Genomic DNA, 21,344 nt, shown 5'->3' with positions numbered 1-21,344 from the left:
TCTCCATGAACCAGAGACCTGGACAAAATAACCTGTTAGTTCCTAAACCACCACTCCCTGTGTTTGAGAAGGACGTCCTAAAGATAGCAGAATGACCCCTGTGAGAATGGGTGGAGCGACCTCTCTGCCCAGCGACTTCACTTCACTGTGAGCATTCCTGCAGTGGCTGCCTTCCACCAGGGTTACTCCTCACTCGGTAGCAGTCAGTGCATTCAGACTGAAGTATTTTGACAGGTAGGAGGATACCATGGCACAAAGCCATAGTACCAGTGTTAAGGAGAGAGGGGAGATGTTTTGCCAAAATATACTCCCTCAGAGGTAGCTGCTTGCTGTAATCGCACATCATTTATTGAGCATGAAAGACAGTCTGATACAGGCTGGGTGCAATGACCTTGCAATTCATTTCACTTTTCTTTGTCACAGACAAGACACAGCTGGGTCAGACTGAGGTTCTTACCCGCTATCTGACCAATATGTGCTTTTCCCCCCCCCTCGCCTAGCATTAGTTTTCCTTATACAAACCAATTAGGAGAAATTCCTCTTCAGAAGTTAGCAGGTCAGACAGAGTGCAGGTGTTTACACTGACCCAACTCAACTGCTCTCTGCTGAATCTGTCCAGAGCACTATCCAGCATGTCGGTGGTCTCCAGACACCATAGGCACCTTGCAGACCTTGCCTGTGTTTGCCCAGAGTGGAAGGGGAGACCACCAGGACTTCTCCCAGAGATGTTCCAAATACTGCTTGTCCTTGCATGATGCATCATGGCATTTATCAGCCTGGTCCAGCAGAAAAATAGTGTTGAGGGTTTTTTCGGATAGCATTTCAGGAGCATTTTAGTGCACCAGCCTGAGTTTCTCATTACTGGAATGTACAGGCCTTACTAAATATGTCTGTGAAATTCCATGTACCAGACGGTTTTCCTGAGTTTTAGCAGGTTCATTAGTTTTGTGACAAACAACATTACCACATATAAGATATTTATACAGAATAAGATGGAACACATATAAAAGTATTAACCTTATTAGGCAGCTCCATGTTTTAGATGCTGCCCAGTGACTGAGTTCTTCTCTTATCTGCAGGTCCTTTTGTTTAAGTAATTAGAGTATTTTGTTGACATTAAAAGGCTTGGAGGCTTGAATATCTTAAAAAGTTTTAAATTAAACATTCACCTCCTTCCACTGCACCCAAATTCCCTTTCAGTCTTCTCATAGCATACAAACTGTGCCATACTCCCTGGAAACTTGACTGATTTCATTGAACTCTAGACAACCGGGATAAGTATATTGTTGACACATAAGCAGATAAGATGATGTGGGCAAATTTTGGCAGGTGACCATCTAGTGACATGACAAATGCACTGCTTTCAAGCCATGTGCCATAAACCAGCATGAATGCACTGCCTTTTTTTTAATCCATAGCACACATTGCACAGATGGGACAGTTACGAGATCTATTCTTATAAAAAAATATGCTGTAGGTAGTAAGCATGGATTTCTTTTGTTAATGGGTTTACCTGCAGAAAGTCACTAAGTCTTAGTGCACATAGTTGCTGAGGATTGGAATGTATATTCGTTCAGTAGACTCTGAGTACTCCTGTGGTAAATATACCTTTGTTCTAGCTATACTGTAATTTTTTATTTTTGCTTTATTTCTCCTAATTGATATTCAGACAGTGCCCACTGTTATTTTCACAGGAAAGCAATGCATTATTTCATTTTAGCTAATCAGATCTTCTCCATTTGTTACTCTTTTCTCTTTGTTTTTTATAGAGCAACAATATGTTTTACATGTGCTTGCCTGACCTCTTGCTTTGAGATAAAAAAATTCATAGAGCAAAATGCAGACCAAGAATTTTTCCTCATAAATTAAATGAAAGCAAAATATTCACCGCTGTAGTACTTTTACAAATCAAAGGGTAGGAGAATGATTTAGGATTCTCTCTGATGAAAAAAAGAAAAAAAGGCTATAGAGTACTAAGAGTCCTGGATACAGACACAGAAAGCAAAGGCAAACAAGGTAAGAAAAATGTTGTGTATGCCCCCAGTCTTTGCAACACTTACTCCCAGGCACTTGGGATGCTGTTAAACAATAACACCTTTTAATGGGTTTACAAGAGCAAAAGGAGACAATCTTCAATACTAGTAGAGCCATCCAAGAACTTTTGAGTTCCCCACTGAGCTGGGATGCAGCCAGTTTAAGAAAGGGTTCCCACAGGCGCCACGTGGTGGATGTGGCAGAACTCAGCCTATAGGTTCCTACTGAGTCCCTTCTGTATTTCATAACACTTAAGGTCATGCAAAGAGATATCATGCTCAAGGAGCTGGGAAAACAAATTCAAATTGATATAATATGGCTCGGGAAAATCAGCTCATGAAACCCAAATCTGACATTAGTTTTTGGACTTCCCATTACTCTGGGAATTAGAATGTAACAGTTTTCTTCATAGCCTTTAGGCCATCAATTAAGGAAGTCTTTGAGATTTTTACTATTTGCACAACATAAAACATATAAAGTTTACCTTTTTTCCCATGGTGCCCAATGAGAAAATGATGGCACTGGTTTCCAAACTGAACTTTAATATCAACAAACTAAATACTGATTCACAGGCACTGCTGGTGTAAATGTCCTGAAGTTCAGTCCATGTCAACTCATAGTGCTTCTTAGAGAAAAACTCATTAAAAATTCTATTTCTAGCTGCTTTCTGGTGAGCAAGCTTATTAGTTTCATCAATGAAGCTTTAGACTCCAGTACTTCTCTTCATCTCTGTTTCAGCTCATACATCAATAGACCTTCTGGAATGTATGCTGTGAAGACATATAAGGCTGGTGAGAATCCTCTTCCAGCATCAAAGCTGGCTAACAGCTCTCAAACAAATGAGAGCCCCTGCACATAAATGGAATTCCTGTGAATTTTTTAAACATGGAAATACTTTTTTTTTTTTTTTTTGATTTGTCATCTTCAAGGAGCTATCTGCTTTCTTTCTCGTACTATTGGAGTTTCCTGTTGCTGCAGCTCACTTTTCTTGCCACAGAAGAGAAATGTACCTAGCATAACACCCAATATTTTGTGGGTATTTCTCAGATTCCACACTGAAATGGACAGTTGCCACCCAAACAATTGCTCAGTTAACAGCAAAAACTGCAAATCATCATAGTTCTTCCATTTGTACAAACAAAAGTCACATTATAAGACACTGTACGTGCATTAAGCTCTCTCTTCTTACATATTTTCAGGGCAAAGGGGTCTTTGCTATCAGGCATTCAGAAATTCAACAGGTTCTTCAACTTTTTTAATTCTTTTTCTTGCAAATACAGTATAAGATGACACAAAAAGTTTCAAGTCTAATGAGTTACATTATTAAAAACCCAGTGCTTAACATTCCCTCTTTGTGCACAAACTTTTTTAGTTCTTTTTCATTTTAATCATGATTTATAAACTGGAGTTTCACAATCCAGCTGGTAGCATTTGGTATCCATTCCAGGGCAGTACTTGAATGGAGAGCAGCCCAGCTGTAGCAGAAGATGTTATTGTTTTTTCCAGCTGGTCCCAAACTTGACAATGGCACTGGCTGCAGAATAATGCAGATATAGTGACAGTTACTGAAAGATCAGAAGAAAGGAGGGAAAAAAGAATCACAAAGGGGGTTCAAAATTGATTGCACAAAACTCTGTAAAAATTTATATTCTTGAAATCCAAATCTAGCATAACGAAACAGTTTTGATAAATCATGGGTGGCCCGTATTGCATCATCATGGAGTGTAGAATGTTATGATTCTATTCTCCAGGTATTTTTCATTAATTTTACAAACTGTTCTGTTTTGCAGAGTTATTTCCTGCCTTCAGGTTTACATTGCATATAAGAACCTTCTAAGAAACAGGCTGGATTTTTCCCTAGAATTTTCTAACTCATCAGATTCCCATAAGTAGATGGGTGGGAGGTCAGCCATCACTTTCGGCCTGGATTTCAGTCATGCTACTGGCATCAGATCCATCCTGAAAGAGTAGAGAAGGGAATCTGATGTCCAGAGGAAACCACAAGTATCTTCCAAAGAAGTGATGGAGGGAATGAGATGCTTGGATGCAACACTGGACACTCATTGTGTACTCACTGTAGTCACTGTACTCATTGTGATACACAGCATGTGCAGACCACAACATAAATTCAATCAGAGTAGGGAAAAATGGACTGGGAATGTATCGAGATGATTATCAACAATTACAAGCATAATTTCTGTGCTTACTGCATTTCCATTTTCTTCAGTGAAAAGATGCTCTACTTCTGATGGCTGTTCTATAGCAAGTCATTTCACTGAGTTCTCTTTGCACCATCATCTGTGAAGATAACAGAAAATAAGGGCAAAGGAAAGATGAAGCTAGAAAACAACAATTCTAGGAAAATAATCTGTAAAATAGTATAAAGAGTGAAAGGAAAACAAAATGCACATTTAACAGAGCAAAATGTTGGAAGGCAGGGGGGGAGGATCATCATATTGTCCCAGGTGCTGTTAAGGACTTTTCCCTCTGTCTTTAAATTTTCATATCAGTTTGCTTCAATAAATAGAATGAAAACCAAAAAATTTTAAGTTTTAAAAATTGACCTGTGCATATTGTCAGATAGGAGACAGATGAACATAAGGCAGTGCCATGAACCAGAAGTTTCTTGAGGTCCATTCCAACTCCATCTCCTACAATCCCATGATAAGGCAGAATGTTATCAGAGACAGATACCTAACTGACAAAAGTAACTGATCATGTAGAACAAATGTGAGAGACAAAATCATTTTTAAAAGAATTCTTAAGAAAATACTGTACAGGATTTATATTGTGACAGAATGATCTAAGTGATTTTGGTTTATGTTTCAGGATTACTATTTGCTTCACGTGAACTGGAACACTTGTTTCTGTTGGATGCTTCCCTTTTAAAAAAATCCCCTGCAGCTTCTTTTTCAGATATAAATAAAACTGAAAAAATATGTGAAGTGTGGGTGAAGGAGGAAAAACAACAGATCCAGACTCCCTGGTACCATTCAGCGGCAGAAGATGCCAAACACAACAAGTAAGTTTTACAAGCATTACCAAATAGTCACCTTTCTCATGAAAACTCTGAGGCAAGAAAAGATGACAGTTTAATTCTGTGTCTCTTGATAAGCACTTTTCAACAATCCATAAAATGTGGGTATCTCCAATGTAATGAGAGAAAATCAGTGCTTGCTCTTGCATTTATAGCTACAGTCTAAAACCGAGCATACCCAGCAGAAGTTATGTAGGTCTAGTATTAAGAGATGGTACCTTGCCACCTAGAATGAAGGAAGTCACCCAATCTGTTCCCTATTCTAAGGCCACATATACAGAGACCACTCATGAAAAACATTGTTCAAAATACTGTGCAGTGTCTCTTGAAAGAGTTGGTTCATATATCATCAACACTGCACATATTAGAAAGTTTTCTTATTATCTGCCCAAAACTTTCCCATATGCAAATTAAACTTTACTTCTTGCCACATTATGAGGGAGATGCAAGATTGCTCACCACTGCTTTTCTTTACACCATTCTTTAAAACATCTCATATATTAGATTAATATCACATCCTTCATTTCTTTCTCAGATTTTCCTCAGAGATCATGTTATTTAATTTTTTATCCTTTTTGTTGCTGTTCCTTGAAGTACTTTAAGTTAGTCTACATCTTTCTTGCTATCCTCTGCAGACACACAAGATTCTTGGCCTGGGGCCTAAACATTAAGTAAAAAAAAATCTTTTTCTCATGCCTTATGAAAATGCTGCTGTTAATAACCCCATAATGAAAGTCACCTATTTTGTGGACGATGTTTTGTTTTCTTACTGGTTAGTTCTTGTTTTGCTCTGTGTATTTCATATTTGCTTCCTGATTGATACATTTTTTTAAATTCTGGCAAACAATTTTCAAGTTCTTTAATTTAAGAATTTAATCCTTTTTCATAAGTGCAAAGTTATTAAGCCCGAATCTGTTTCATCAACTAAATCACATTTGAAGGACTGACCAAGACCTGTGCTATCACCTTTATATCATCTTGGCATTTTGGCTGTGAAGCATTGGCTATTCCTTTTTGATACAGCTTCTTGACTCCCTGTTGTGGTAGATGGATGAGACAACAACTTCCCACCAGTTTCAGATAGCTATTCTGGGAAGCAGATGTGTATTTGAAAAATGCGTATTATGGTAATTTCACAGCTATGAAGAGAAATTATGTTTCTAAAGACAAAAACTACTTAGGGTTTTGGTTCAGTACAATGCAATGGCTTGATCCAGTAGATTTGTATTTCTCAATATTGCAAGTCATTTCTAACTCCTTTTTCCATTTGTATATTCCTCATCTTCTTGGATGGACAACGCGAGATGTATTTTTCACCTGTCTAAGAGGTGCACGGATTTTATTACATTTTTCTGTAGTGCATCTTTGTGACTTTTGTAACCCACTTTGTAAGAAGGCCAAAGACAGGCTCCAGTCACGTTACTTTCACAGTAAATTTTGATGCACATAGTTCTCTGCCAGTGTAGCTATTTGATCAATACAGAGAAATGGTAATCCCTGTACAGTTGAGGTTGGAATTTACCACCAGAGGGAGTCTACCTAGCTCCACATGTAGAACAAAATACACTCTGATTTCACAACTTCAGGCCATAGATTTTACAAGAAAGTCTGAGAATACAGAATATAATAACGTGAGTAGCAACCTTGAAGTATGTTCTGAATATAAACTGTTACCAAGTGTAGTTTAAACACCTGTGTTAGAAAAGGAAGTTGACGTATCTTAAATTACTGAACTAATGAAGTAACCTGCAGCTTTGACATAAATGTCTAATAAAAATGAAAGCCAACACATTGTTTTTCTTTGAGAAAGAATAATATAAGATCCTTTGACTGGGACCAATGAATTTTTCCAGAAGTAACATGCTCATCTAAAATAATAGGTTCCATGTCAACATACAGACTTAGCAAAAAGAAATATATTGTGGGAAATAGCTTAGAGGTATTATAAGAGAACAAAAAGGTCACTAGCACAAAATAGAATTTTCTTCCCTTTTTTGTACTCTGGTTAAAACATAGTATGGGAATTTCCTAATGCTGATGGTTTATGTTCAGGATCTCTTAAGAGAAGTGGCTTTGAAACAACATTTGCTCTCTAAACCAGAAAACTCGTAATTCTCATCATTCTGAAGGCATAATTACAAATCCACTAATATTTTCCATTTGATTTTTTTTTAATATTCTAACACTTAGATCTAATAAGCAGCACAATGTCAGCATTTAAGTATTCTATCTATCAGAACATCAGAGATGACTATGATTTCCTGTTTAAAAGGCTGAAGTAAAAATGTATAAGCCTCTAAAAAAATTTAATGAATTTATCCTATGTAACATTCAAAGAGGTTACATTGACAATGACCTTAGCTCTGCATATATAAGTTGTTCAGATCATATCAAAAGATGTGTTACATATTTTTTAATTCTACCCTGAATCCCACACTGTATATGCAAAAACTAAGTGTAAATAATCATATCTTTATATGCCTCCCTGTGTTCTCATTGGGACCTTTCAAGGCACCTCCTGAATGCTCCAGCTGTACCCTCAGTATGCCATAAATACAGGTGTGAGAATTCATGGCGCCTCAAGATACACCACTCCTCCTCAATCCCCATCCACTCATCTCTGCTGGAGGATCTTGGGTATGTGAAGCAAATTTTCAGATAACAAAACATGAAACCAGTGTCACTGCATGTGTATGCAAAACAGAGTTGTATGCACTGCCTTTCTAAGTATGCTGCTGACAAAACTTAGACAAATGTAGGACCAGAGCAACAGCCACAACAAACAAAATTATGGTCTTATCCCAACCACTAAAAACATTTTTCTCTGAAATGAATATAGGGTAATTCTTCCAAATTTCAACAAATGGATCATTTATATTTTAAAACTTGAAGACTAATTAACCTTACAATTATTTAAGTTGGTTTTGCTGAGGCCGTGTCTCGGTTTTGAAAGACAGGTGTCTGCTAAGGAAGGCAGAGGCCCCCCTTGAAGTGGCAGATATAACCCCTTTTCCCTCCAAGTTATTATATTTTGAAATCAAGAGCCTTTAGGCGAAGATGTGGGAAATAGGAATAACAGTTCTTTACTATATATATATATGTATATAACCAGTCAAACAAAACAACAACAACTATGGCAGTAACAGCAATCACAAATCCAGTCCCAGCCTTCTCGGCTGTCAGGCCCTTTCCCCTCGGGTGCAGTTCCGCTCGCAGCCGGCAGGGGCGCTGGCGGCTCCCGGTGAGCAGGGCAGGTGCGATGGTTCCTCCGCGGCTGCAGGGGGCGCTCCGGAGCGAGCTCGGGAAACCCGCGGCTCTGGTGCCCTGGGATCCCGGGAAGGGATGGAACAAAGGCTTCACAAACCGCTGGGCAGTTGATCCCGGGCTCTCAGGGACAGCAGGCTGGAACGGCAGGGACGAACGCAAATCCCGGGTGGCAGACGAGATGTATCCAGATGGGAAAACCCCACGGAGGCCCAGGCAGGCAGGGCGAGCAGGGCTACAGCGTAGCGAAAGCTCGAAGCAGCAGCGGAGCAGGGCAGCCACAGCTCGGTCTCCAGCAGGGCAGGGAAAGCGGCTTTTGGGGTCCCGGCGTTGTTTCCAGCAGGAAGAAAGAACGGCCAAAAAGAAAGAAGCAGCAGCTCCTTTCTCTGCAGCTTCTCTCCCCGGACGCTCAGAGCGAACTGACCCCACACCCAGGTGTAGACAAAGGAGTAGCCAGGTCCGCCCCACTCCCCTTTTGTCTTTCTTAAGTACAGCTATTTGTCCCCTAGCAACATGCATATGGGAGAAAATTCCTTTAACAGAGAAAAAACAGACTAAACTAAAACCCCAACAGGCCGAAACTACACCATATGAATGTCTAAGCTTTTCTGAAAGTTTCAACTACTATGCCTAGATCCCGATTTTAGTACTGGGCCAGATCTATTTAAGTTTTAGAGATCTAAAGGTACTGTAACTGAACAACAGTTCAATCATGAGGTATGACCTAATAAATACTCTCTAAACACAAATCTTGATCCTTAACAATTGTTCCAAGATCATAATGTTTTGTTCACCTCTACTCATGTGTGCTATTCATTACTTTTTTGCCATACAAGAACTATATAATACTCTTAGTCTTGTGTCTGTCACCACGTACAAGTGGGAGTTGTTTTCACCTGAGACAAAATCAGTCAGGCTTTTTGGACTGCAAACCCAGCTGGATCCTGCCTGGGCTGCCAAAATCACTTCTGACTGTGACTCTCAACTGTCTGGTTCAGCCAACAATAACCTCCCATAGGACAGGGCAACAAAAACCAGAGCACAAGTGCATCCTCTGCTAACACAGTAGAAACTGGGCTGAGCCAGGTGACACATTTGCCCAAAGTAGGTACTGCTTCCAGCCCATGCCTTGAACTGCTGGTTGCCACCATGAGATCCCCAGCATGTGGATCTTATTTGTTTGACCATTCATGTGATGGCTTCCAACAGCGATCATGCCCACTGGCACAGCGGGCAGGTCCACTGAGACGAGTGGCCAGAGACAGCTCCCAGGCGAGCAGCTGGGGAAACAGCTTTGTAGCACCACAGACCTCAACACCTCTTGGAAAAAAAGGCTTCAAAACAGTACATATTTTGTAGTAACTCAGTTGGTCTATGAAGAGGAAGATGTATATGTTTCTTGGAAGAAGGTATTCAAAATACTTCAAGGATTTAAAATATATTAAAATAATTAATTTCATGGACTGGTTGTGTTTGCTGTTCTGGATAAATCTCCCTGTCAGCTGTTTCTGATCTATATTCCCAGAATCAGGCAGGAAGTGGGAGGCTGCTCTTCCTTCTTCCATTTTAATCTTAGAATGGCAAAAAAAGGAGGAACTGAGACATCAGTTCACTATCTTTATATTATTGTGCCAGTACACTAGCAACCACAGGAAGAGAACTTAGAGATCTCCTGGACAAACATTTTTTGTTTTAACAAATATTTTCATTTTTCTCAAATATTTACGTTTGTTTCTCTTTTGGCTTTGTATATATATATATATGTATATATACACACATACATATATATCTATATAGTATACACACTGATAGAGGTACATTGATAGACATATTTTGTATGCCAAAAGTATATACAGATATTTAGAGACTGAATATACTTAGTGTGTGCATACATATATATATATATATATACACTAAAATGAGAATATATATTTTCTCTATACACTACAAATATAGACTATACACTATATGCAAGTACTTTGCCTGTATGCAGTGATATGTATTTACCTCCCCACCCTTTCGCACTCTATGTATTGGTTTATAGTGGCTTTTTCCATTTGGATATGCATATTTTGTAAAAGACTTAAGATCAAAGCTGCAAAAGGTAAAATGTAGCTTGTGTCAAAGCAGACATCTACCTCAGTTACCCAAGGAAAGGATCACAGGTACGGGAAGATTTTCTATGAATTTTCTGTATGGTCAATACAAAGAGGTACAAGAGACTGGGGGGGTGATCTAGAGTAAATTGGAATTTCTCTCTGAAGGTGTGTATCTCCTAACTAAATGGGAAACATTAAAATGAGGACGCTTAAATTACAGGAAATTCAGCAAAACCTCTTTACTATCTGTCTTTATCTGAAAGGGAAAATGTACCTAGGATAGAATGAGTTTCCTTATGGTGGTGTTGGGTTTTTTAAGGAGGACTGGTTAGTTGAAATTAAAACAATCCCACTATGTGCTGCTCTGGAATATTCATGCTTAATTTTATTAGTATCACTTTCAGTTTACGCAAATATTATTCCTAAGCAGATGCAGAGATTTCATGAATTATCTTACTGGCGAATCATATTTGTAAACTCTATTATTGAAATGAGATGGTTGACACCCTGTTTTTTGATATATGCAACACTGAATTAATCAATGGAAATAAAATGCATTGTAGGATACAATGTAAAATAGATAAATAGATGATTAGAAAGGCACATGCACTTTTCTGTAGCTAAATTTGTAGGTTATGCAAGTCAAGCATTTTAAAAAGTCCCTTCTAAGATATCAATTTAATTTCAATGATCTGTTACAAAAGTTCCTGTCTCTTTATCAGTGGATTTCTCCTATCTTATGACTGCATTCTCCCCTGAGCTCTTGAAGCTATTTTGTTATGAAGGAATTTGAAAATGTGTTTATTAACTTTAGACACTATGTTTATTGCTTTCTCAACACTCTCGAGAGATTAATCTTTTGGGTTTTTTTTTACTCTCTCTTTAGCATCTGTTATCACTTGAAGTACGAGCTTGAAGGAAATAGATTTTTCAAAGCCCAAATTTACGCCTCCAGAGGATAAAATTAGCCAGAGCATAGTGAAATAAAATTCGTCAAAGGAGAGTTATGTTGCAAAGCCAGAGTTTTGCTTAACATGTCTGAAAATATCTTAAAGAAAAGTAAATATATGTATTAGATACTGTATCAGCTCTAGTGGCAACCCTGCCAGATTCTTCTGTGTTGCTGTTCACTGGATGTTTGCAAGCTTTCCTAATCCTCTTTGGGAAAGCCATAATCAACATTAAATTGATAAACTAATTGTTATAACAGCCAGCGACAGTGCTATTTGGTGGAAATCAATTATGTTAGAAGTTTTCCATTTTTCCTACTTATCTTTTCCCTGGTCTGGCTATAATGCAGACAGATGCCCCAAGTCAGTTTATGGCAAAATTGTAAATGATGCAAATTACAGCTGCATTTGGGCTGTGAAACTCTGAAATAAAGCAAATTCTCCTTCATGCATATCCACTGTGCAGTTTTCAATGAAAAATTGTTTTCACATGCCTTTATCTTATATGTCTACAAAGTGGAAATAAAGGTCTCTGTGGATTGGAGGCTATACTCTGAAAAAAATGACTGGAGATATTTGAAACAAATTTTTCTGGTGCCTAGCTCTCATAATCCATGCAAATGCAAACATTTTGAGAGATATTTGTAAGTTGGAGTGTGTTTTTTGTTTTCTTTCGTTTTAGGGCTCTGGTTCTTTTAAAGCAGCAGCAGACATGTACCAGTGTGTCTGCAGGGGAGCAAAGAAATTTTTTCTCAGGCTAATTTTGGACTGAGTATTATTAATAGTATTTTGTCTCAGTTTAATTCTACAGTCACTTTATAATTTTTATAATGATAAATACTATAATCAGCCAGAAAGCTACATTTAAGATTAAGGCTCATTAACTTAGAGAATTTATAATTTAGGATATGTGAATATGTTTTGCACAATGAGATTTTCTCACCTAATCACAGTTGTTCTCAAGTCAAGCATCTACCTAAGTATAAGCATCCTCTCCTGGCAATGGAAATAGGCACTCATCATTAAATCCCTCCTAATGTAAGAGTTAAAGATGGGTAGGATGCCCGAGAAATCATCTATTTGTTTTTATTATCTCCTGCCACAGTCCAAACGAAACTGAATAGCTTTCATTAGATTGCTGCCTTTTAGCCAGCTGAAATTATGAGGTGTAAGCTGTATCCAAAGTGCATATGAAAAACCTAAGGGAGAACTGAAGTGCAGGATTTTGGAAGGAAGTGTTGGATATGCATGTTCTTAAAATTCCAACAGTGGTTTCAGAGAGCAGATTTCCATTCTCTTAATTTCTGCTTTAAAATCTAGGTGAATTATCTCAAATCAGCCGCACTCAGCAAGCTGAGAGGGACAAGCTATTTAAAAGCACTAAACACCTATATAAAACCAGATGCAACACCTCCCTCATTTTGTACATGGGTAATTTCAGCAAGGGAACAGATGAAAGCCAAAAAGCTGACCTTCCACAATCTCTTTGGAGACCCTCTTGGCAACTCACTAGCAATGACTTCAAAGTCATGAGAACATGTAAAACACATTGTGTCCAGTGTCTGGAATATAAATAACAAATACTGTTCCTTATCTGTCCCAAAGAACTAGTTGCAATGTCACCCTTGCCTTCTATACACATTTTATAAATGAATGAATTAACCAGCACTATAATTTAATGTTTTGAGAATGCAGACCTTTTAGAAAAATACTGTGATCAGTAAAACTTGCATATGTTCCTATGGTAACAACTGAAAACTCTCAGTCACCTTGTGATAGATCAAGACCCCCATTACTGCGATCCCACACCACAGGAGTAGGCTGGTGTATATGATTATCACAGCCTCTGCTTTGTGTCAAGCAAGCAGGGAAATAAGCTTCCTTCTCACAGGCTGCCAACTTGATGGAACAATACAGTTCTCCCAAGGTTTATCATTATGAACTGGAGAGGTTATTACACTGTTTTTTTGCTGCATATTACTTTCATTTTCTTCCATGCTGCCACCTTCTCTACCCTTAGACTTCGGCCATGATTCTCCAATGAAGAAAAAATATGCAAAAAGCTTCCACTTCATTTACATTCTTCCCTACTCCCTCCTCAAATCTTCTAAATTAAGATTAGCTTAGGAATTGTAACACTTTGAAAGAGAAAGACAATGTAGACTTTCTTCATCTACCAAGTGATAACACAAAATAATTTTGAACTCTCATCTTAATAAGTCCTACACTAGATGGAGGTAGTACTGCTGGCTGATAGACATACAATGAGATGTAGATCTGGTTACAGGTACAAAGTGCATGCTTTCAGCAGGTGATTTTTAAAAAATTCTTCTAGAAATGGACACTTGGAAATGAATTGTTGGTTTGTTTGTTCTTGTCGGTTTTGGTTTGATTTGGGTTTTTTTTCCCCCGGAAGTGTTATCATTATGGTTCTGACCTCAAAGTTCTCACTAGAGTAAATTTTCCCTGGAAAAATTAGATGAAATGGAATGGCAATGTTATATTCATCACTGAAGCAGTGATGGTAAGAGTTAGGAAGCATTGAGCATTTCCTAATGTAGTACCGGAAACTAGCTGCAGAGAAAGAGGATTACCTCTAACCCTGTCTCCCATCTGAGGAAAAGAAAATGATCCACAATTTAAGAAACGTGGAATCCATTAAAGAAAAATTCCAAAGATCAAGAAAAATTGCACAGATCAAGGCCTTTCTTAAATTAAAACTTTTCTTTAACGGGAGGAATTTTCCAGTGGTAACTTTTGATGCACCACACAAGGATAGCGCCAACTGACTTGTCTCTGACACTGTATGGAAGGTCCAGCCTCCTTTCCTCACTGTTCTCTTTGTCTTGTGTCATCCAGTTTTGGATGAAAGAATTAAGACAACTCACAACATTAATATAAAGAGGTAGCTCTAAAAAAAGGTGTCAAAGAATATCCACTGAAATTAATTGATACAAGCATAATTTGAACAACAGCTAAGATTGCACAGGAATCTTTTAATAGATCAATAGCTTCTAATGTTCTTATCTCTAGCTGAAAGTTCTAGCAAGTCAGAGAATAGCAAAAGATGTATGTTGACTTCAGTGATTTAACATAAAAAACCTTGTAACAATTCACCCTGGATAAAATGAGTTAAAGCTGATTAATAAAATGCTTCAAATGCCTTACATGGGACAAGCTACACACCTTACATGATTTTGTTATATTCTCTGGAAGCAGAAAAGTGGGTCAAGGCAGTTTATAGTTATAGAAGTGTATGAAATTGACTTAGTCATGGACCACAGGCTTGAAATTACATGATACAAAAATTTTACTGAGCTGTAACTGAACAAACGAAATTAGGTCAGGGAGATGAGATTAGCTCAGTTGGTCAGAGCATGGTGCTAATAACACCCAGGCTATGGGTTCAATACCCATACAGGCCATTTACTTAGGAGTTGGACTTGATGATCCTTGTGGGCCTCTTCCAACTCAGAATATGTTGTGAATTTGCTGTGAAATAATTACTTGGCACTTAGGAACCCTTAGTTCCCTTTAATGAGATTAAGACTATGCTTCTCTCTGTGGACAAAAGCAGATGGTTGAAGAAGTGTTAGCTTCAGGCGAGTGCATATGATGCCTTTTCCAAGTATTGTCCCACCTTCGTCCATTCTGGGTCTCTTCTACTTTGGCAGGGGATGTCTCAGGTTTGCCACCTGCTAACAACATCCCGGTATTTGTTTCCAGCATGACTCCTGTATCAGAACACAACCAATGAGATTTGACAGACAGTTGTCAGGGAGCAAGCGTCTGAAGCCCAAATCAAGATCTCAGAGGCTACTGTGTCTTTTATCAAGCTGCAATGCCTGGATTATCTAATATCAGACGTGCAAAGTAAAACCAATGCTTTGCTGGAAGACATTCTCTCTCCTGTAAATCATAAACAGTGGAGGAAGCAGGTCAGTGTATATCACAGTAACCAAAGTTGCTTAGTTCTCACCTGCTGTTAGTGCTTATGAAGATGGAAAAAAGTACTTCAAATCATCTTACTGTTTTAGCAATGTAAACATACCCAGTTACTGCTAGTAGAGCTCTATATTTAGGTGTACAGGAATATTAGGTGAACTAGGGAACAGAAATTCCCATTCTGATATTTGCTAGAGAACAAGACTTGCCACTACTCCAAAAGCAAACAAAATATCTAAGTGATAGAAGAACGGTTTCTTTCACACGTTAAAAATATTTTTCTGTAATAAATGAGAGCACTGACAACTCACCAGCAAACAAAGGCAACAGAAAAAAATTTTTTTTTAAGATGTGCAATTAAATACTCAGATGGAAAGACAGAAAAAAAGAACAATCATCATGATCTGAAGTGTAAAGTTTATTTGTCTGAAAGGATGAGTGGGCACATGAATCAAATGCACAGATTCAGTAAATATTGGTGCTTTGTAATTTTTCTTAGGAAGGCGGACTCACTGAAAGTCCTTACTGATGTGAGCAAGTGCAGTCACCATAAAATAGCACTATATTCCTTTTTGAATATTTTATAAATTGGAAAAATAAAATCTCAAAAATGTATTTCATCTAATTCTAAGCACTCTGATGGTTGTTGCTCCCCCCCTGTATTTAGCCATTTTCTTGCAATACCTCTTAGTGAGGAAATATTCCTTTGGTATTTCTTGAACATTTATCTTTTATGACTGTTTCATATAAAGCTAATGAAATATTGTATGTTAATCTATTATAGAGTAGGAACTGGTTAGAAAACACAGTCAAAAGCTATTTTTCAGTGATTACAATTTTTATGGAAGGATGAATTGAATCAAAGTTGAATGAAGTGATCTGCCATAGGTCTAATATGATTTAATACTCTCACCAGTAATAGAAAGGGGAGAATGCATACCATAAGTGGTACTGAACAACTGTAGCTTAGTAAAAGAATTCAAACTCATCAAAACAAACTGAAGTAAATGTTGGTAAAAAGAAAGACAAAATTCAATAGTCTGACTAAATCACTTCACAGATACAAAATGAGGCCAATATCTGTCCTGAATATGATCACAAGCTGAACAAGCCCAGTGTCATGCTGCTGCAAAATCATACTTCATATGAGGATGTTTGACTAGTAGGATAATGACGGAATTTCTTTTCTGATCCTAGAGAGCAAAGCATTAAAGCAGTTTGTCTGCAGAAGTTTTGGGGTCTTCATCATTGGAGTTGTTGAAGAAAAGGTTTGACAAATATTTTCCAGCAAATGGACTAGATCATCTCCTGTGGCTCCTTGCAGATCCAAACCACAGGGGCTGACCTTGAGCTTGTATAATTCACTAACACTCTCTCTTCCAAAACAGCTACTTCTAAGTCATGAGTCATGATTTTCTTTCAGTTTCATTGATATTTCAGTCACTAAAATAACATGGTATTACAGTGGCTATTGCACTAGTACAATCCTAAAATAGAGTCAGTGAAGTAAGACTCTCTGAAAATCTGACATATTTGACTGTAAACCTTGATTCACATTGCTTAGAGCATATCCACCTTTATTTTGCATCTAATTTAATAGTTTTTTGACAGAGGGGAAGAAGGTAGAAAACGGTACCTTGCCTAAACCCAGATAACTTCTTGTAAATATTTCAAGGCTTCAGCACCTCTGTGACCTGAACCAGGGAAATGAGCCCTAATACTGTTGTACTGTTCATTTTAAAAGCAATTTAAAATCAACAAGATTATACTCCTGAGTGAAACCTGATTCTGCATGAAAAAAAAGGAAGCTTTTTATTGTGTAAGTATTCCCAAGAGTGTTTACATAGAACACATTTTTGATTTCCATCTCTCCTCTTAAGTGCTGGACTAGGAAAGCTTGCAGAGCCCACAGATGCTGGGGGCAGAAGCAGGAGTGATACAGTGACAGTGTCATGCAGCAGATATATTGACTTGGAGAAACTACCTGCTGGTAGGCCAAAACCAGAAATTACCATTTTTGAAGGGTTCTCAATGGCTCCAAGGCTAATCAAGAAAGTGTGGGACCTGACAAGGGTTGATAAAGGGAAAGCAAGTGACACAACAGAGAGGGAAAGAAGTAAAAGCCTACTCCAAAAAAAGGGTGAGGGTAAGGCTAGTACTGTGATATTGGGGCTTCCTGCCTAGGTGACAAAACTGTTGAAATGTTAGGTATTCTAGAAAAAAAACCCCAAATCCTAGTGATCTCAGTTAGGGCACTCAAATCAATAAGCACCTTAGGTTTAAATTTTTCCATCTCTGCTCAGTTCCTGTGTAATGGACATCACACCCTGAAGATGAAGTTCATCAGTGCTTGTGAAACACTTCAATCTGGCAGTGACAAACCTCAGAGAAATGCATGTGAGAAGACAAATCCTTTTGTCTTCATGTGGGAACCCAGAGTGCAGAGGATATTTCTCTGCCTGTTTTGAGGGGTTTCATGCCCCCACAGCTTTTGACCTCTGTCCGTGGAAAAAACTGCCTACTATTGGAAAAGAACTAGAAACTAAACTGGTGTGAATTAGGTGATAGACTACTATGTAAGATTGTCACAGGGTGAAAAATTTGGAGGTTTTGGGTTTGTTAATGTAGTAAATAGATAAAAGCAAAAAACATCAAAATGGAGGGATTGTTGTTCTCCAAACCTTCTTCTTCTACTACTCCATATTCTGCAGTAAAAGTAGTTTGGGGTGATTGGACAAAGAATTCTGCAGTTCCTGGCTGTGTTACTGAATAATTGGTAGGAAAGTAAAAATAATGTATGTTTTTAGTAACCATTGGTTGATTTACCTTTAAAAAGGCTGTTTAATCTTGATAATTTGGCTTTCTCCTGCATTCCTTGTTTTGTGCTATGTCTGGATCACGCTAGTGACTCTGGTAAGACTTAATAAACAACTATCAAGAAGCAGTGAAGGCTGAGAGTCCCGTTTGTCTCTAGAACTCCTAGCAAGGACTTTAAGAACTCTATCCCATCAGGAGAGATTTGATTATGGCACAATCAGTGTCATCTTCAGAGTAGACTTGAATATAATAAACAAAGTACAGAGCTGTTGGGAAACAAGGAAAAACCACAACTGTGTAGTAAATGCTCCTTGGGAAGAGGGCTCCCGTAGAATGTTATCATGTAACCAGGTAATTAAAGCAGATACATGGCATATACACAAGGTCCACATGTAAACCTAGCTTTGGTATTTTGACTTCTACTGTTCAGGTTCTTGACTTTGCAGCTTAATTCATATTCATCTCACACAGCATTACACAGGTGGATTTATTGGCTGCAAAGGAAGGGATGGGTGCAGTTTCCTTTAGGACACATGGGTAGCTTTCTCTTCCCATAGATTTTGACTTAGTAGCATGAGGTAGAGTTGACAGCTCCTATGTGTTTGTCGAATGACATACATGTTAATACACACACTGACAGGGACAAGGCTTGGCTTTAAATTGGGGTTTTGCTTTTTTCAGTAACACATAACAAACTCATATGTGATTGGCTTTTTGCAGTCACTCTAAATTTTCCTGCAGCATTAATTGTTTTCCAGTTTATTTCCTTGATTGCTTTTCTCTAATGTGAGTTATTTTTCCACATAGATTTACTAAACCAGTTTTTCGACCTTGAATCTAAATTAGTCAAAAATCCAGGACCTAGGGTTATCTTTGGGTTATTCCTCGACCTCTCTGACACATACACAAAAAAATACCTATAACAGATTTCTGTGGCCACAGATCTATTTAGACTCACTATAATTACAATATTACTTTGAATCAAAGAAGGTAAACTTCTCACATACGTTTCTTAACGAGCGACAAAAAGCGACCAAGCTAACTTAAGAGAGGGAATTGTGCGCATTTACTAGGGAAAGGGAAGGGGTTGAGGATGGGGATGGGGGACAGGACTGGGGAAGGGGTTTCTGAAGAGGCTGTGGAAGGGGCTGGGGATGTGGCAGGGGAAAGGCAGGAAGGGGTATGAGAAGGGGCTGAGGATGTGGCAGGGGCTGGGAAGGGGCTGCGGCAGGGGCTGTGGATGTGGCGGGGGAAGGGGTTTGGGAAGGGGCTGCGGCAGGGGCTGTGGATGTGGCGGGAGAAGGGGTTTGGGAAGGGGTTTGTGGCAGGGGCTGTGGATGTGGCGGGGGAAGGGGTTTGGGAAGGGGTTTGGGAAGGGGTTTGTGGCAGGGGCTGTGGATGTGGCGGGGGAAGGGGTTTGGGAAGGGGCTTGTGGCAGGGGCTGTGGATGTGGCGGGGGAAGGGGTTTGGGAAGGGGTTTGGGAAGGGGTTTGTGGCAGGGGCTGTGGATGTGGCGGGGGAAGGGGTTTGGGAAGGGGTTTGTGGCAGGGGCTGTGGATGTGGCGGGGGAAGGGGTTTGGGAAGGGGTTTGGGAAGGGGTTTGTGGCAGGGGCTGTGGATGTGGCGGGGGAAGGGGTTTGGGAAGGGGTTTGTGGCAGGGGCTGTGGATGTGGCGGGGGAAGGGCGGGAAGGGGTTTGGGAAGGGGTTTGTGGCAGGGGCTGTGGATGTGGCGGGGGAAGGGGTTTGGGAAGGGGTTTGTGGCAGGGGCTGTGGATGTGGCGGGGGAAGGGCGGGAAGGGGTTTGGGAAGGGGTTTGTGGCAGGGGCTGTGGATGTGGCGGGGGAAGGGGTTTGGGAAGGGGTTTGTGGCAGGGGCTGTGGATGTGGCGGGGGAAGGGCGGGAAGGGGACGCTGCCCCCGCCCCCGGCCCGGCCCGGCCGCCGCGGTCACGTGCAGGCGGGGCGGTGGAGCGGTCACGTGAGCGCGGGGCCGTGGCGGAGGGGAAGATGGCGGCGGAGCGGGAGCCGCCGCCGCTGGGGGAGACGCGGCCCGCCGACCTCGAGGAGCTGGAGGACGGCGAGGACCTCTTCACCAGTACCGTGTCCACCCTGGAGGTGAGGGTAGTCCGCCCTCCGCAGTAGGCTTCGCTCCCCGTGGTCGGCCTGCCGCCCGCCGGGCCCTTCCCTCCCCTACCGTCCTCCCCCTCCCCACTCCCCGTCAGGCCGCCGGTTCTTCGCTCCTGCCCGGCCCCCGAACTGCTGCCCGGGCCTCCGCCCCGCCGCAGCCTCTGCCGGCCCGGCCTTCGGCCGCGGCCCCACCGCCCACCTCTGCTTCGGCTCCTCGGTGCTTCCCCTCACGGCGGGCAGGGGGCTTCTGCTGCCAAGAGAAACTCAAAACTCTTTTCTCCAAGTACCGCCGTTATCCCTTCTCGTACCCTCTTCTTGTGCTGCCGGGGAAATATTCCCACCTTTCCTCTTTCCAGTTTCTCTGAGGGAGTGTGTGTGTGTGTCCGTCTTAGGCTTTGAGTGGATTAATAACGACCCATTTTCTTTGTTTGGCCTCTTTCCGAAGCTTCACCCCATTCCGGTTTGCAAATCTAGCAGAAACTTACTTCTCTCTGAGGTTTCTTCCAAGGGAGCCGACGCAGTGCTGGGCTGCGGCGGCTGCTGGGACCTGCTGGGAAAGAAGCACGAAGCGACATGAGAAATGCTCATGTGTTCATTCTTTATAGTGGGAGCCTTTTTGGCAAGTTGTTGTGGTCACGTTCCACCTATGTGTTTTGCCAGTATCTTTTGGAAGAACTTTATTCTTCCTGTACGCAGATGCCCATTTAAAAAGAAAATTGTTCTCTTCCTCTTTTCCTGAAGAGTCTTCTGTCCCTGACCTTTACAGAAATAGGATTGGTGCATGCTTCTTTGGTTTTGGTCTGGCAGTTGCCTGTCCTTAACAAAAAGCCCTGCAGTATACAAAGAGGCTTTTAAATGTATTTTAAAGTCACTTGCCTTTTCTCAAGCTACTTTCTTTTTTTCTTTCTTTTTATAGATGCATAATCTGTGCATTGGTAGAAAAAGATCAGTGGAAAAAATGCACTGAAGGAATAAGAAATGATGTGAACCTGCAGTTGACAAGAATTGCATGAGTAGACTTCTGTGCATCTCTGTGTGACACAGTGTGTATTACTGGAGTCTTGTTCAGTGC

At 40.2% G+C, this 21,344-nt stretch overlaps 1 protein-coding gene and 1 long non-coding RNA gene across 4 annotated transcripts in view; one reads left to right on the top strand and one right to left on the bottom strand.

The window, feature by feature from the left end:
* Positions 1–353: 353 nt before the first annotated feature.
* On the bottom strand, positions 354–20,930 carry LOC116437734. Of its 2 annotated transcripts, none has more exons than XR_004237433.1 (3): positions 20,472–20,930; positions 4,242–4,332; positions 354–3,599 (listed from the first exon to the last, which is right to left on the bottom strand). It is a non-coding gene; the product is annotated as an uncharacterized LOC116437734 (long non-coding RNA). The 2 variants fall into 2 exon arrangements; XR_004237432.1 differs by having other exon boundaries at positions 354–3,568.
* The window catches only part of SNX2 (sorting nexin 2), a 32,566-nt gene continuing 31,340 nt past the window's right edge, over positions 20,119–21,344 (top strand). Inside the window, exon 1 of one of the 2 annotated variants that reach the window (XM_032095793.1) lies at positions 20,119–20,260. In XM_032095793.1, the coding sequence (XP_031951684.1) occupies positions 20,153–20,260 (108 nt within the window). In that variant the 5' untranslated portion in view covers positions 20,119–20,152. The remainder of the gene's footprint in view (positions 20,261–21,344) is intronic. The other variant, XM_032095794.1, reaches the window with a different exon arrangement.

This window comes from Corvus moneduloides, chromosome Z (assembly GCF_009650955.1).
Source record: "Corvus moneduloides isolate bCorMon1 chromosome Z, bCorMon1.pri, whole genome shotgun sequence".
Lineage (NCBI taxonomy): Eukaryota > Metazoa > Chordata > Aves > Passeriformes > Corvidae > Corvus > Corvus moneduloides.
This window is presented reverse-complemented; position numbering and strand designations above follow the sequence as displayed.